The following is a 17351-nucleotide window of genomic DNA, read 5'->3' as shown; positions in this document are numbered from 1 at the left end:
TTTTCTATAAGTGTAAAGTTCCTATAAATGTAAATGAATTTCTAAAATAATGAATTAAAATTTGTCAAAAATTTTGATGTTCAAAGCTTCAACAATAATCGTATGTTGTTAATTTTAGAAGACAAATTTTCATAAAAAATAAGATATTCTAAAAATGCCTTCCAATATGAAAATAAATGTGAATGAATATTTAACTAGGTTTATTTGTCATACTCTAATACAGTAAAATGTTTTTTATGCAAAGATAGGGGATGATAGGGTAGTCTTTGAGGGGCTGGTCAATGTAGCAATCAAAAAAATTTAATTACCTATCAATAAAATACAACGCGAAGATGGGCCCTGTAGCTTTTTTCATTGCTGAGATATAGCTATGATTATGCTAGCTTTTACCGTAAGTTAGCATAACCATTGTATCTCGAGAACGGTTGCAGCAATAAATTGTTTCTTGGCGTAAAACTTCAACAATAAATTATGAATCATTTCCTTACGGTTTAATTTTCTAGTTTAATCATTTTTTCGGGAGTTAGCTTTGCGCTAGGGGATGATGAGGTAGTTTTTGGGGATTGGTCAATGTAACAATCAACAGCAATTAATTAGCTATAAAATAAGCCGCAAAGGTGGGCTCTAGCTCTTTTCCTTGCTGAGATATATGGCGCTGTTAGCTTTACTGTAAAGTTAACATACCCATTGTTTCTCGGAAACGGCTACAGCAATATATTTTTTCTTTCCGTAATAAATTAGCAACTAAATCCTTGCGTTTGAATTTTCTAGTTTCATCATTTTTCCAGGGGTGAGTTTTGCGCTAGGGAATGATGGGGAGTTTTTAGGGATTGGTCAATGGCGTTGATAACTTTACCCTAAAGTTAGCATACCCGTTGCACAGCAATATTTTCTCTTTCCGTAATAAATTAGCAATAAATTATAGTCTTGGTCTGAATTCGGTCCTATAGAATGGATATGCTAACTTTACGACATTTCTTCGAAGGGTGGCACTGTACGTGTTCAGTCGGTCGTTAGTCACGTCAAATTCTTGCACGTCTGCATCAGTTGCCGACTCGATTGTTTTTTTGCGGTCATTGTTCCTCACGTGTTGTCCAGGACCATGGACAATATTAATATTTCTTAATAATCTGATCTAAAATTTCTAAATTATTGCTTATATGTATGCAGGTACATTGTACATACGAGTACATTGCTGACATATCTAAACACATATTTGCTTATAAAGTAGGAGGAAACATAAAACTTGATGCAGCTTCCATTGTATTTGATGAAATCAAGATATTTCTCTCTAGTGTGATCATAATTTACCATAATATAAAGGGGACAACTACTCATGGTAAGTACACCAAATAAAATAGGATAAACTTCTGAGTAATTCTTACCGCTTTATAATTATTTCTCTGTCATTATTTTCTCTATTAGTCGAGGCATTGAAGGATTGAAGTGTCGATTTTTTTGCAGTAAGACGGATTTTAATGCGGATTGGTGCGTTGGATTCGTGAGAATGTCAGGAAATTTTGTGAACTAATGTAATGAATAAGAAATCTCAAATTGCATTTGTGCATAAGAAAAATGCATTTCAAAAATGCATTTCGGTAAATAGTGGAAAAAATTGACTCAATTTTCTTACTCGGGGGATTTTGGGGTCGCTGAAAACGAATATGAGGTAGGCGATAGTGTGCAAACTACCTGGTGCCTGCAGCGGGTGTAATGAACGTCTTCCTCTGGAGTATTGTGGTAATTTATCATATAATTGGCTTAAACTCATTACTCGGGGGTTTTTGGGGTCGCTGAAAATGAATATGAGGTCAGCAAGTGTATACAAAGTACCTGGTGCCTGCAGCGGGTGTAATAAACGTCTTCCTCTGGAGTATTATGGTAATTTATCATATACATATAATTAGTTTAAACTCGTTATTCGGGGGTTTTTGGGGTAATCTATTTTCTTCGATGTAACTATAGTGATCGAAAAGGGTGGTATTTTTATTATAAATAAACATAAATTTTTATTATTATAATATATTTATGGTTAAAAAAGTTCATTATACAAAATTTATCGTAATTTATCTTTAAAATTCATTTAATTAAATTCATTTTCTACATCATTATCATCTTCTTCTTCATTATTGCCTTCCTCTCTCGAGTCCAATGCAATATTTGTGCAATCAGAGCCTGCACAATTTTTGCAGGCTAAATTACAAACTAACCCATGCTTCCTGCACCCGCATGAGTTGTCGCAGTCTGACTTACAACTACAGAATATTAAATTTAAAATATTTGGAGGACCAGGTGGCTGAGTCATTCTAACTGGAATTAATACATTATTTTGTAATTCCCATCCCCAATCGGTTGGGTTCATGTTACTGTCATCTTCATGCAGCCAAATTTGTGTTTGTACATATACCCTTTTTAAATGCTGGGTAAATACATCAACAGATGAAAGAATTTTTCCAATGACAATCTTTTTATTTTTGGCAATAGCCATTAAGTACATTCTGTATCTAGTAATTTTCTCTCAAGGCAAAACTACATCATCGACTTGCGCCTTAATTCAAACTGCTTTAAATGATTTGAAATTAGAATTTAGTCGTTGCGATATTTATTTTCAGCGACCCCAAAGACCACCAAATAACAAGTTTGGGCCAATTATTTAACAAATTACCATAATAGTCCAGAGGAAGTCGTTTATTACACCTTCTGCAGGCACCAGGTAGTTTGCACACTCTCGCCGACCTCATATTCATTTTAAGCGACCTCAAAAACCCCCGAGTAATGAGTTTAAGCCAATTATATGATAAATTACCACAATACTCCAGAGGAAGACGTTTATTACACCCGCTGCAGGAACCAGGTAGTTTGCACACTTTCGCCGACCTCACATTCATTTTCAGCGACCCCAAAAACCCCCCGAGTAATAAGTTTAAGCCAATTATATGATAAATTACCACAATACTGCAGAGGAAGACGTTTATTACACCCGCTGCAGGCACCAAGTAGTTTGCACACTCTCGCCGACCTCATCTTCATTTTCAGCGACCCGAAAAACCCCCGAGTAATGAGTTTAAGCCAATTATATAATAAATTACCACAATACTCCAGAGGAAGCCGTTTATTACACCCGCTGCAGGCACCAAATAGTTTACACACTCTCGCCGATCTCATCTTCATTTTCAGCGACCCCAAAAACCCCCGAGTAACGAGTTTAAGCCAATTATATGATAAATTACCACAATACTCCAGAGGAAGATGTTTATTACACCCGCTGCAGGCACCAGGTAGTTTGCACATTCTCGCCGACCTCATATTCGTTTTCAGCGACCCCAAAAACCCCCCGAGTAAAAAAATTAAAAAGTCAATTTTTCCCACTATTTACCGAAATGCATTTTTGAAATGCATTTTTCTTATGCACAAATGCAATTTGAGATTTCTTATTCATTAAATTAGTTCACAAAATTTCCTGACATTCTCACGAATCCAACGCACCAAACTGCATTAAAATCCGTCTTACTGCGCCAAAAATCGACAGTAAGGCCTATTTTTGTGCTTCAATGCCTCGACTATATGTAAAATACGGTAATACTTGTCGTAATTTACTTGATAGTATGTAGGTACCTAACTAACTTCGAAGTAGAATTTTAGAAAAGAATTTAGATTATGAGAATTTTAGATTAATACATATCAAATGCTTTGCGATCGAATGAAATTTAGACCTGGAAACTAACAATTTTCCCATGACATTCGTTGATAGGTACATGTATCTAACAACTTCATTTGGTAATTTTGGTGATCACAACATGTAGGTAATAAACAAAACATAAACGTAATCCTTACACATTTTGTCGAAAAGTTGAAAATGTCGGAGAGATTGAACAAAAACAATTGCTATAAAACCAATCAGGTTTTACTCCCGCGCATATACCGCAACGTACTATGTACCTACCTTAAACATTGATTTTAGCAAAAAAATTAAAAGAGATTGAAATTGTATAAAATTTTATTCTCTTCATTTTTGTATAGGTACATTTTTGTTGTAAAACTAATAATAATCGAGACAATTCAATAGTTATGCTCTAACTGTCACTATTTTCGTTGTACAACTTGGAAAGTATCGATCGCACGAAAAAAAATTATAATAAACGAAATTATGGAAAATCGTATTTTCAACAGTTTTAGTTTCTACACTTTTTGTTAAAAAGTTGAAAATGGCGGAGATATTGAGCAACAACGGTTCTCGTTTAAAATCAACGTAGCGGCTAATGCAACGGCGAAATTCAGTCGAGATTTTAAATTTACACTACTATTGATCCTCCCTAAAGATTAAAAAATAAAAACAAAGTAAGTTATCAATCGAAGTAGCACAGAAAACGACAATAAATATCGTTTCCATACCACCAGATTGACAACAGGTGGAATACTTTCTTTGGTTACATCTCCTGAGATTTTCAAAATTTATAAATCAAACAGGATGCCGAGGAAATTAAGATGAGAGAATTTTAAATAATTCACAACTCATCTGCTCGGCGTGGTAAAAGTTCCAACAAGAAAGATTCCTTAATACTCCTACAAAAGAGTAAACGAATTAAAAATGTATAAACATTTTCAATTTCTTTGCAACATGAAAATGCAGCAGCTGCATAATACTCTGGTTAAATCGGAGAGTGCAGGAAGAGTCTATACCGGTTTCGGAAGTCTTTTCCCCCTCATCAGTAGTCTCATATCCTCTTCTCTCCGATTTCTCCACGTATCATACTTTGGGCCTTTCCGAACTGTAAAGAAAGAAATGTCACGGATGAACTAGAGCCATCTACCGAAAAACAAAGTAAGTTATCAATCGAAGTAGCACAGAAAACGACAATAATTATCGTGTCCGTATCGTTTCGTATTTAAAATTCTCTCATCTTAATTTCCTCGGCATCCTGTTTGATTTATAAACTTTGAAAATCTCAGGAGGTGTAACCAAAGAAAGTATTCCACCTGTTATCAATCTGGTGGTATGGAAACGATATTTATTGTCGTTTTCTGTGCTACTTCGATTGATAACTTACTTTGTTTTTCGGTAGATGGCTCTAGTTCATCCATGCCATTTCTTTCTTTGCAGTTCGGAAAGGCCCAAAGTATGATACGTGGAGAAATCGGATAGAAGAGGATATGGGACTACTGATGAGGGGGAAAAAGACCTCCGAAACGGGTATAGACTCTTCCTGCACTCTCCGATTTAACCAGAGTATTATGCAGCTGCTGCATTTTCGTGTTGCAAAAAAATTGAAAATGTTTATACATTTTTAAAAAAATAAAATTTGGGGCAGCTCGGCATGCGAGGTCAAATGCTATCCCGACTAAGCTATAGGTTAAAATCAAATAGCGATATGTTTAATACCAATTAATACCTATATGTATTGTTAAAAAGAAGTAAAACATGACGTTTAATATTTTGCATATTTTGTTTATTATATATTGTTATGACCAAATTTATCAAAAGCAATTATTAAATACCTACTTGTATCCTGTATCAAAGAATGCCACGAAAAAGTATTTTTATTTGTTAATTGCTCTGGTCTAATTAAGGATTATTGTTATGAGGACATCTAACAACATTTATTAGGTACAACTCTCTGTTACAACAGCTCTGTTTTTATCGAGGTCTAGGAAAATTTTAGAATGAAATGGAAATGAACCAGAAAAATAATGTTTTTATGTTAACATTTTAATTAAATACATGATTTAAATAATAAACCGTTAGGTTCAGTATCTCTGGGTGTGAAATAGAAGTGTATATAGAGATTTAATGTTGTCCGATAAATTAAGGTTATCACTAAAGAGTATTGCAAAAAACCATTATTAAATGTTGTTTCTTTCATTTCGAGTTGGTCACTTGCAAAAACACCATGTACTTAATACACACGAATGTGTTTGTATTAAATCATTGTTTTTAAAATGTATATTACGCATAGGTAACACGGTTTTTTGTTGAGAAAAATGAACACTGTTATTGTTTGTTGATATTTGTGTAGTTTTAATAAAAATTGTTACAGTTCTGATAAGACCGTTAAAGTCAAGGATATGTTTCCGATGGCCTCGGAGCAGCTTTTAACTTCAAGTTCAAGCCTAGAGGTATGTGATATTTTAGATCTTTTAACGTAAAACAAAGAAATAGATGATATCGGAAATGTTTATTTTTATATGCTCTAAAATTTAAAACATAATTAGCTGATAACTATTACATATGATAAAGTTTATTATTTATATGATTTTCTAAATATTTATTTTTATTTCTACTAGGGGAAATAGGGAAATAATATTCTATAAATTATAAATTCCACTTATTTTTGTTTCAATCATGGTTCTTTATTGTGTCTTGTGTCTTCGGAAAATGTTTGTATTTGAATGTTTGACTTCTTCTTGAGATTATTGAGGTCGTTATTTTATAATATGTCAATTTAGCTCTACGATTCCATTCCTTTTTTGTTGTTTTTGTTATTTTTCTTATGTTTGTCCTTCCGTTCCATATTTGAATGCCTTTTTTCTGTGCAATATTTCTATTTCTTCTTTATTTCATCGTCTTTCCCCTTTCCAAAAATAGTACTCTGAATTCCCAATATATCACATATATACGTTGTTAGTATATTATTCCAACCCTATTCAAGGGATTTTTTAGATCATTACCGGAGCAATAGGGTGTTCCCCAAATTGCCATTTTCTTTTTCCAAGCCATTTCAACTCACTTATTCCGACGATGTCAACTGATATTTCTTTTTTTTTGGGTGACCATATTATGCCGCTACCTAGTTGATTGTTGATTTGGATTTTACGTTTTAATATATTTTTATATCGAGACCCCTTTAAAGGTTAAGATATTTTTTGTACCTTTTGTTTCCTTCTGAGGGGACGTCCGATGGGGTACTTTAGCAAAAACCCCACACGAATAGAAGTTTGTTAAATACACTAAGAAAGTACCTATAATAAGTATCCTCATCCAATTCCAATTTATCAGTGAAAATCTAAAATTTATTAAAAACGAAGTTGTTGCCGATAAATAAAGTAAACGGCCTGTGAATAGGTACCAACTCCGAATATTTTCCCCAGAATATTATACTAACTTAACACAAATGAAGTGGAACAAATGGAATTCCTGTGAAAATAGTGACGTACGACAACTACTTTGGTACCATAATAAATGAAGAAAGGATCAACAACCAAAAGATAAGAGCGCGCATCGAAAAAGCTAGATAGTCCAAGGTAATAAGGTTTTTTTTAATGACACTTGAACAGCCAGGGTACTGAAACGTTTTTTCGACAGGTAATACCTATAAGAGCAAATTGTAACTATTTCCTGCGTAGGATCTGGCGGCCATTTTTATTTATAAACAATTGTCAAAAAATGGCATTTTTCACTTTTTTTTTTGAAATCAATGGAAAACTGGGAAACTTATGGTTTTTTTACTACAAATATCTTCTAGATTATGGAAAAAGCTTTAAAATGACGTATTACAAAGTTTGATATACTCATTTATTGCTAATATAATTGCAAAAAAAGATCGGAATTGCAAAAAATATATTTTCGCAATAATTATTGTAAAAATTAGTGTACAGCTTTGAAATTTTTGTCAAATAAGGGTTCTTTAGTGCTTAATATGTGATATAAATTTCGAAGCGATTCATTAATTGTTTAAATTTTATTCAAATTGTTTATCCCAGAGAGCACTTTTTTGCAATAACATAAGTCAGAAGAAAATGACGTTAGAACCATTCCACATGTGTCAAATGAAAGAGCATGAGCTATATTTTCAACTTGGTTCAAAAAAAGTGAATAAAAAATGCATTTATCAGTAATAAATAATTATGCAAAAGTATCGTAAATCTTTCCTTATAAACTTTTTATTTTGTTATATAAGAAATTATACATATTTATTACAATTTTTTATCAATTATGATATAGATAACATTACTTGGTAGTTGTGCACTTAAAACAGAAGTTAATTTTTTTGGAAAAAGTTATTCAAAAAGTTTTTAAAGAAAAATTGACAATACTTTTGCATAATTATTTATTACTAATAAATGCATTTTTTATTCACTTTTTTAAACCATGTTGAAAACGTAGCTTATGCTCTTTCATTTGACACCTGTGGAATGGTTCTAAGGTCATTTTTTTCTGACTTATGTTATTGCAAAAAAAAATGCTCTCTGGGATAAACAATTTGAATAAAATTTAAACAATTGAATGAATCGATTTGAAATTTTTATCACACATTAAGCACCAAAGAACCCTCATTTGACAAAAATTTCAAAGCTGTATACTAATTTTTACAACAATTATTGAGAAAATATTTTTTTGCAATTCCGACCTTTTTTCGCAATCATATTAACAATAAATGAGTATATCAAACTTTGTAATACGTCATTTTAAAGCTTTTTCCGTAATCTCGAAGATATTTGTACTAGAAAAATCATGTTTCACTGTTTTCCGTTGATTTGAAAAAAAGGGGAAATTGCCATTTTTTGACAGTTAATTGTTTATAAATAAAAATGGCCGCCAGATCCTACTCAGGAAATAGTTATAATTTGTTCCTATAGGTATTACCTGTCAAAAAAAACGCTTCAGTACCCTGGCTGCTGAAGTGTCACGAACAGGGTATATTTTTGTCTTATTACCCTGGTCTAAGATCCACCTTCAACCGGATGGGGGCTTTCTTCAAGAGCCACCATCTTCCTCTTGGAACAAAAGTAATAATGCTGCAATGCTACGTTTCCTCTGTCCTTTTTAATGGTGTTGAAGATATTTGCAGAAAATTGGAGGCATTTGAGATGTGGCTATACCGGAGAATTAGTGCAGTCACTGAAGGTGGTTATGAACTATTACCTCCGATTTCGTTGAACCTCCATCGACTTTTATGAAAATTGGCAAGTGGTAAGAGGATACCTCAACGAACAAAGGTGACATAGTGCCAACTTGCTCATTTTGCATTTTAGGGGTGAAATACAATTAAAAATTGTTTTTTATTTTTCTGAATACTGAAGGTCATTACTTCCAATTTCGTTGAACCTTCATAAATTTTCATGAAAATTGGTGAGTAGTTAGAAGATGCCTCAAGAAACAAAAGTTATATGGTGCCAACTTGCGCTTTTTGCATTTTAGGGGTGAAATGTACAATTTTTTTTAAATTATTTTTTATATTTCCTAAAGTGCAGTCACTGAAGATTTTCACCTCCGATTTAGTTGAACCTCCATCGATTTTTATGAAAATTGGTGACTAGTTAGACGATACCTCAAGAAACAAAAGTGATATGGTGCCAACTTGCGCTTTTTTCATTTTAGGGGTGAAATCCACCCTTTATGTTTAATGGTAAAAATGCAGATTTCAGCGTTCTGGTGGCAGAAGTAATTTTTAACATTTATATGCATTATTTATAAGTTTCATTAATTTTTCAGTACTTTTAACAACCACCTCTGTGATCGAAACTCATGAAAAAAATATTTTTGATTGAATATTTTCGCGGGCAAACTAATAAAATTTCACGTAATATATTGCTGTTGCAATTAATGTTTGGCAAGAATCCACAATAACATAAATGATAGCAGTTAGGTATGTGGAATACTTGGAATAGAGGGTGTGAATATTGCTATGAAATTAACAAAAAAAAAACGTTATCTTTCAAACCACTTCATATAATAAAGAAAATATCCAGGAGAATCCAGAAATGTAAAAATATACAGGGTGTTCCATTAAAAAAAAGATAAGTTTGTATCAACCTTTCAATACGGATGGCCCTGTATATTTGAAAATATTTTTAAATTCAGATCCTATCTATGTCCCAAGCTCATCTAAATAAATTATTTTCGTATCTCTTACTACAAACGAGTAATTGGACTTTTCCGCACCCTTTATACATACAAAATCTCTGCTACAAAAATTTTTTTCTAAAAAATGTTATTGGTTTTTTTAGAATAACTCCGTAAATTTTTATGATATTAGGTTTATCCGACAACCTTTTCAAAGCTAATCGCACGAGCTATAACATCATATTTAACTTAATCTTCTTCTAAATCCATTATTTATTAAAACACAAAAAGTTAAAGGGCGCCGCGCCGGTTACATGGTACTAACAGTAAAATTTAGGCTTTAATTGTCTTTATCTCGGTTATTTTTTATCACACAAAAATTAAAAGATAAGTAATAGTTTTAACAAACGGAACACTAAAATTTAGTTCTGTATCATTTCTTACGTATATCGAGTATGTTTGGAGTTATTATCAAAAGAAAATGAAATTTTAGAAAATTTGAAAAATTCTGATTTTTTTAAATCATATTTTTTTTAAATATGCACTCTAAACCATTAAAAGTAAAAGTTTTTGAGGTCATTAGACATGATAAAATAAAGAAAATTTTATAGGGATTTCTATCAATTTTATTTTTTGTTGAAATGACGGTTTTATTGTTAATTTTTTCCTAAAGAAATCGAAAGAGTAATATTATTTTCATCACAACTTATTTAATTTTAATGCCATCGACTTCTTCTATAGCTTGTCTGATAGGTATTACTAGGTACTTTAAAAAATGTTTGGTAGCTATATTTAATAAAATGCATCTTTTTCTTGTTGTTTAAGCTTGATTACTTAGATTTGGGTACTCGCCGACAAAAAATATATATTCAATTACCTATAACTCATTTTGTGTATATACTTGTAGGTCTTTGTAATAACGTGTTTATTTGAAATTTTATTAGCTTCAATTTTGGTAATAACAACTTTTCCGAAAAAACTTACTATTTTGAATTATTTACAAAAAACCGTCGTTAAACATGAATTTTTTTTACGAAAAATCGAAGTTTTTATCTTTAATAACTCAAAAATTATCGATTTATTTGAATAACTTTATTATATAACAAATTTTACTTCGAATTGGACGCTCTATCGATTTCTGGGGGTATTTTTAATAAAATAATTTCCACCCCCGAAAAGTGAGGGCATCTTCCTCAGGGTAAAAGCGTAAATTGTCACCATGTCACCTTTGTTTCTTGAGGTATCTCTTAACTACTCACCAATTTTTATAAAGATCGATGGAGGTTCAACGAAATCGGAGCTGAAAACCTTCAGTGACTGCACTAAATACTTAAAATCCCTTGTAATGACCGAGTTACAAATGAAGAGATCCTCAGAAGAATGAAGAAGAATCGGAAGGTACTGACCACCATCAAATCTCGAAATAAATTATAGTTATTAATAAATTAATTTATTCTACCAAAACTGAAGCATCATTGAGATTTGGTAATTTTTTTACCAAGGTTATTTAGTTGTCTCTACACGAGTTATATCGGATTAAAAAAATGACGAAAATTACTCTATTGGAAGCCGAGAAAATACAGTTTTTTACGTATACCTCCCGATTTTGAATTTTGAAATTTAATTTTCTTTAACCTAGTTTTTTGTCATTTTTGGTATTTTTCACGCTCAATACCTATCTTTTTTATTAATATAATATGTGTTTTGAATATCTTGAAGATATAAAAATTTGTATGTAAAAAGAGGACCGACATAAAAAGATAATGGTTCAAAAATTTCCATCCTAGTGTTTATAACTTCGTCGCAAATGCCGGTCAACTTTGACCGGTTGTATCTTAAGGATCGTTTAAACACAGCGATATATCAAACAACTTATCAAGGTCAATCGAGTTGTTGCAACTTATCATTGTGTGTAAACGGTGCATCGCACGACTTATCAAAGTTGGAGTTGGGTTGAGGTTGGTATCAACTTATCACAAGGATCGAGTTGTTTTAATTTATCGTCGTGTCTAAACGGTACAGCGATTTATCATTGGACTTGGGTCGTATCAATTTAGGAGAATCTTACCGTATTAGAATTTATTTACATATATAATTAAATAATGTACAGGGTGATTGATTAGTGGGGTAAAGCTACGTAGATCCGTTATAGTAATAGATAGCAATAAAAGTTAATAACAAAAATTGTAGCCAACTTTTAGATTCACATTTATAAAATTAATTAGAATGTTACATAGGGTGTTCGATAACATAGTGGCAGAAATCATAGAGCAAAACAGCGAAACCAAACAAGTTTGATTTCTCCGCTCGCACTCTTTGTTATTTTTCCGAAAAATGAATCTCGATGTCCTGATATCTGAAGTGTTTCAAAGAAAGCTGTTTTTGAATCAGTAAGATTCCCTATTCAGATGACGACGATGGCTTTTTAAATTTATAACTTTATGCAATTTTATAATTAAATAAATATTATGTAACTTAATAATTATTATTAGTTCTACGTTCTACAGTGTGGCAAAACCAAATGGAATAAATTCATTATTTCGTAAACCGACGACTAAAAAATCCGGACATATTTTTAAATTATGATTTTTTGGCATTTACATACTAGTGACGTCATCCATCTCGAAGCTGAAATAAAAAATATACATGCGGACCAATGTAAAAAAGGTCATTTCATTGTTGTCTTCTTACCGGCGTGAGAAATACAAAATAAGCTTTACTATTTTATTTGGACGTAAGTCACAATTCGAGTTTGAAATCAAGTTTACTTGACGTTTCGAGTGTCACTTCGGAAATCGTTATCAGTATATAAAAAAACATTCATAAATTAAAAATTTTACTTTTGTTTCTGGTGAAGCAACGCAGTTGGAACAAGCAGAATATTATAATTATTGTCACCGGAAAGCGAAAAAGGTAACGCACAACTTGAAAGAACTTATATATTTCTAACTTCGTTTCTGGTGAAGCAACGAAGTTGGAACAAGCAGATATATTATAGTTGTGTCACCGGAAAGCGAAAAAGGTAACGCACAACTTGGGAGAACCTATAGATTTCCAACTTGGTTTCTGGTGAAGGAACGCAGTTGGAACAAGCAGATATATTATAATTGTGTCACCGGAAAGCGAAAAAGGTAACGAATAACTTGGAAGAGCCTATAGTTTTCTAACTTCGTTTCTGGTGAAGCAACGCAGTTGGAACAATCAGATATATTATAATTGTGTCACCGGAAAGCGAAAAAGGTAGTCCCTGAAAACTATAGGTTTTTCCAAGTTGTGCGTTACCTTTTTCGCTTACCGGTGACACAATTATAATATATCTGCTTGTTCCAACTCGTTGCTTCACCAGAAGCGAAGTTAGAAAACTATAGGGTCTTCCAAGTTATGAGTTACCTTTTTCACTTTCCGGTGACACAATTATAATATATCTGGTTGTTCCAACCCTGTTGCTTCACCAGAAGCGAAGTTAGAAAACTATAGATTCTTCCAAGTTGTGCGTTACCTTTTTCGCTTTCTGGAGACACAATTATAATATATCTGCTTGTTCCAACTCCATTGCTTCACCAGAAACGAAGTTAGAAAAGTATAGGTTCTTCCAAGTTGTGCGTTACCTTTTTTGCTTCCCGGTGACACAATTATAATATATCTGCTTGTTCCAACTCCGTTGCTTCACCAGAAGCGAAGTTAGAAAAGTATAGCCTCTTCCAAGTTGTGAGTTACCTTTTTCACTTTCCGGTGACACAATTATAATATATCTGGTTGTTCCAACCCTGTTGCTTCACCAGAAGTGAAGTTAGAAAACTATAGGTTCTTCCAGGTTGTGCGTTACCTTTTTCGCTTCCCGGTGACACAATTATAATATATCTGCTTGTTCCAACTCCGTTGCTTCACCAGAAGCGAAGTTAGAAAACTATAGGCTCTTCCAAGTTGTGAGTTACCTTTTTCACTTTCCGGTGACACAATTATAATATGTCTGGTTTTTCCAACCCTGTTGCTTCACCAGAAGCGAAGTTAGAAAACTATAGGTTCTTCCAAGTTGTGCGTTACCTTTTTTGCTTTCCGGTGACAATTATAATATTATATCAGCTGCTTTTTCCAACTGTGTTGCTTCACCAGAAACAAAGTTAAATTTTTAATGTATGAATGTTTTTTGTTGATATTTTCAACTCAGGCGCTCCAAAACCAACAAACCACTCGCAAACCCGTCCAACTACGTATTGCGAACCATCAAAGCTTTTGTTGAAAAACCGACAGAAGTTGACGTGCCTGATCCCTTGATCACGCATTTTTAATTACTTTTTCTTTTGCGTAGACAGACGAATAGGGAATGTTGTATACAAATTAAAGTACGGTAATGGTACTTTTTAATAGTGATATAAAATACAGGGTATCCCATTTAAATTTTACTGAAAAAATAATGTACCTACCTACTTGAGTTTTAACTCACCCTTTATTAGATATAAAGTAAATTAGCAATATCAATCATTTTTAAAAATTTTGACAATAAATAAAATATGGCATCAATAAACCATTGCCGTTGTGCTTATTTTTATTTATACAGTGAGTTGAACTTGTTACGATTTTCATATAAAATTGGTTATAACTTTGTAAATACCCTGTATAACATACCCAACCTTTATATTTTGAAAGTAACAGGATCTATTTGTTTAGGATGAAAACTAGTTATAATTCATTGAAGGGTCTAAAAGGGTCTAATGTACACAATGGTCCCCTCTTCAACTTGTTGTGGTCAACTTATCGCAGCGTCTAAACAGCGTTTCAACCTCAACAAATCACAGCAACTTGTCATCACAACTAGTTGCTGGACTTATCGCTGTGTTTAAACGCCCCTTTAGGAACCACTCCTCCCAATTCAACTTTTTTTCCTTTAAAAGAAGCGTTTCGTCCATTTTTTCTTTTCTAATGCCGTTTTTTTAATTTAATTTAATGTAATAGCTACCGCGATATGCTATTAGTCAGGGATCCCAGGACTATTTTCACCATTTACTACTAACAAGCTAATTTTTAGTGAGTAGCTTCATTTTGACGAGACGCCCAACTTTTTTCCTTACAACAATTTCCGTAGGTATGTGGTAGATAGTAAAGATAGCAAGGATAGTCCAGTCGGGTTAGACTGTTAGACGAATAACAGGCCTAACCTTGCATACCGAGCTGCCCCAAATTTTATTTTTTTAATCTTTAGGAAGGGTCAATAGTAGTGTAAATTTAAAATCTCGACTGAATTCCGCCGTTGCGTTAGCTATCATTTTGATTTTAAACGGAAACCGTTTTTGCTCAATATCTCCGTCATTTCAAAACTTTTTCAACTTCTCGACAAAAAGTATGAGAACTAAAATTGTTGAAAATGTGATTTTCTATAATTTCTTTCATTACAATTCAATAATATTATTGAATTATTTCGTTTATTATTGATTCTTGTCGGACTAGCGATACATACCTGTTTTTTGTAGGACATTGTCTTATTTGGATGAAAAATACACTAACCTATCAAGTGATACCTTTGTCCTACTGTTACTAATAAAAAAAATGGTCTTGTGGTATTAACAACTTTTGAAAGTAGGACCAGGACAACGTACCACACAATTTGTAGGACAATGTGAGTGCTAAACATATATTTTTCATCCTAGCCCAGTCGGGATAGCATTTGACTTTGCATGCCGAGCTGCCCTTTTTGTATAGGTAAATTTTTGTCGTAAAATTAATAATAAACGAAATAATTCAATAATAATGCTCTAACTGTCATTATTTTCCCCCATAACTCGACTGAAAATATCGACCGCACGAAAAAAATTGTAATGAAAGAAATTATAGAAAATCACATTTTCAACAATGTTATTTGTTATACTTTTTGTCTAGAAGTTGAACATGGCGGAGATATTGAGCAAAAATGGTTCCCATTTAAAATCAAAATGACGGCTAACGCAACGGCGGAATTCAGTCGGGATTTTAATTTTACACTACTGTTGACCCTCCCTAAAGATTAGAAAAATATTAAGGCAGCTCGGCATGCAAGGGTAGGCCTGTTAATCGTCTAACCCGACTGGAATATCCCTGCTATCTTTATCTTTGTTATCTACATACCACATACGGAAATTGTTGTAAGAAAAAAAGAAAAAAGCGTCTCGTGAAAATGAAGTTACTCACGAAAAATTAGCTTGTTAGTAGTAAATGGTGAAAATAGGCCTGGGATCCCTGACTATATTTGTTTATAAGCAGGCCCGGCCCCAGGGGTGGGCGAACTGGGCGGCTGCCCAGGGCGGCAAATTTAGGGGCGGCAAATTTTAGAACACAGCCAATTTTATAAATTAAAGAAATAATAAATTATATGTTTTTAATATTAGAAAAAATCAATAGTATGAACAGGAGCGGTAAAAATTCAACTGTAAAAACGAGAATTAAATAAGTTAAACAATAACAATTGCAAGCTTCATTCGACGGAAAATCGACAACACCGCCTTCTTCTTCCTCGCATAAGAATTGTGGGTTCAGAACTACCCCTCCCAGAATATTATTAAGTGTTTAGTGTTAAAAATAATTGTGTACGTGCAGTAGTGGATGCTCCAATTGATCAGCACCGAGAGCTTTTCCCACCCATTGCAACTGAAGTGAAAATATTAGGTGACTAGCGTCATCTGGCAATTAAAAGATGAAGTTTTCGATCGTAATAGCATTATTAATAATATTTAAAAAATATTAAAATATTACTAAAGCTCTCGGTGCTGATCAATTGGAGTATGGAGAACAAGCCTACGTTCTCTCCGATGAGGCTCCAATAAGAGCCGAAAATCGCGATTCAGAGGACTGGACTGCGCTCCGTATTCTAATTGAAAAGTAAGATTGTTTTGCCTTCGCATTGCAACTGAATTAAAAATAAAATTTTTATTTTATTTTTATATTGGTCTTTACTCCTTCGAGTAACTAGGTCCATTTTCTGTTGGAATTTACCAGCTGAACAGACGGGGTCGTGAATTGTAAGTTTTTTGAATTCCCTCTTGTCTTCTTCGCTTCAGCATCCATTTGGCTTGCAATTTTAGAAGCCTTGGAGGTGTTACCAAGGAAATGGACCAATAAGTTTTCAATTTAAAAATCTTTTATTAATATTTTAATATTTTTTAAATATTATTCTTAATGCTATTAGGATCGAAAACTTCATCTTTTAATTGCCAGATGACGCTAGTCACCTAATATTTTCACTTCAGTTGCAATGGGTGGGAAAAGCTCTCGGTGCTGATCAATTGGAGTATGGAGAACAAGCCTACGTTCTCTCCGATGAGGCTCCAATAAGAGCAAAAAATCGCGATTCAGAGGACTGGACTGCGCTCCGTATTCTAATTGAAAAGTAAGATTGTTTTGCCTTCGCATTGCAACTGAATTAAAAATAAAATTTTTATTTTATTTTTATATCGGTCTTTACTCCTTCGAGTAACTAGGTCCATTTTCTGTTGGAATTTACCAGCTGAACAGGTACGTGAACAGGAACGGGGTCGTGAATTGTAAGTTTTTTTAATTCCCTCTTGTCTTCTTCGCTTCAGCATCCATTTGGCTTGCAAAT

The 17351-nt window shown here is 33.0% G+C and overlaps 1 protein-coding gene across 1 annotated transcript in view; it reads left to right on the top strand.

Annotated features, from left to right (window-relative positions):
* The first annotated feature begins 5818 nt into the window (after window positions 1-5818).
* The window catches only part of LOC114326357 (uncharacterized), an 88785-nt gene continuing 77252 nt past the window's right edge, over window positions 5819-17351 (top strand). The window contains exons 1-2 of the mRNA XM_050641580.1: window positions 5819-5954; window positions 6036-6114. Of these exons, the coding sequence (XP_050497537.1) occupies window positions 5938-5954; window positions 6036-6114 (96 nt within the window). The 5' untranslated portion in view covers window positions 5819-5937. The remainder of the gene's footprint in view (window positions 5955-6035; window positions 6115-17351) is intronic.

Source organism: Diabrotica virgifera, chromosome 1 (assembly GCF_917563875.1).
Source record: "Diabrotica virgifera virgifera chromosome 1, PGI_DIABVI_V3a".
Lineage (NCBI taxonomy): Eukaryota > Metazoa > Arthropoda > Insecta > Coleoptera > Chrysomelidae > Diabrotica > Diabrotica virgifera.
Note: the sequence above shows the minus strand (reverse complement) of the source record. Positions and strands in the feature narration are given on the sequence as shown.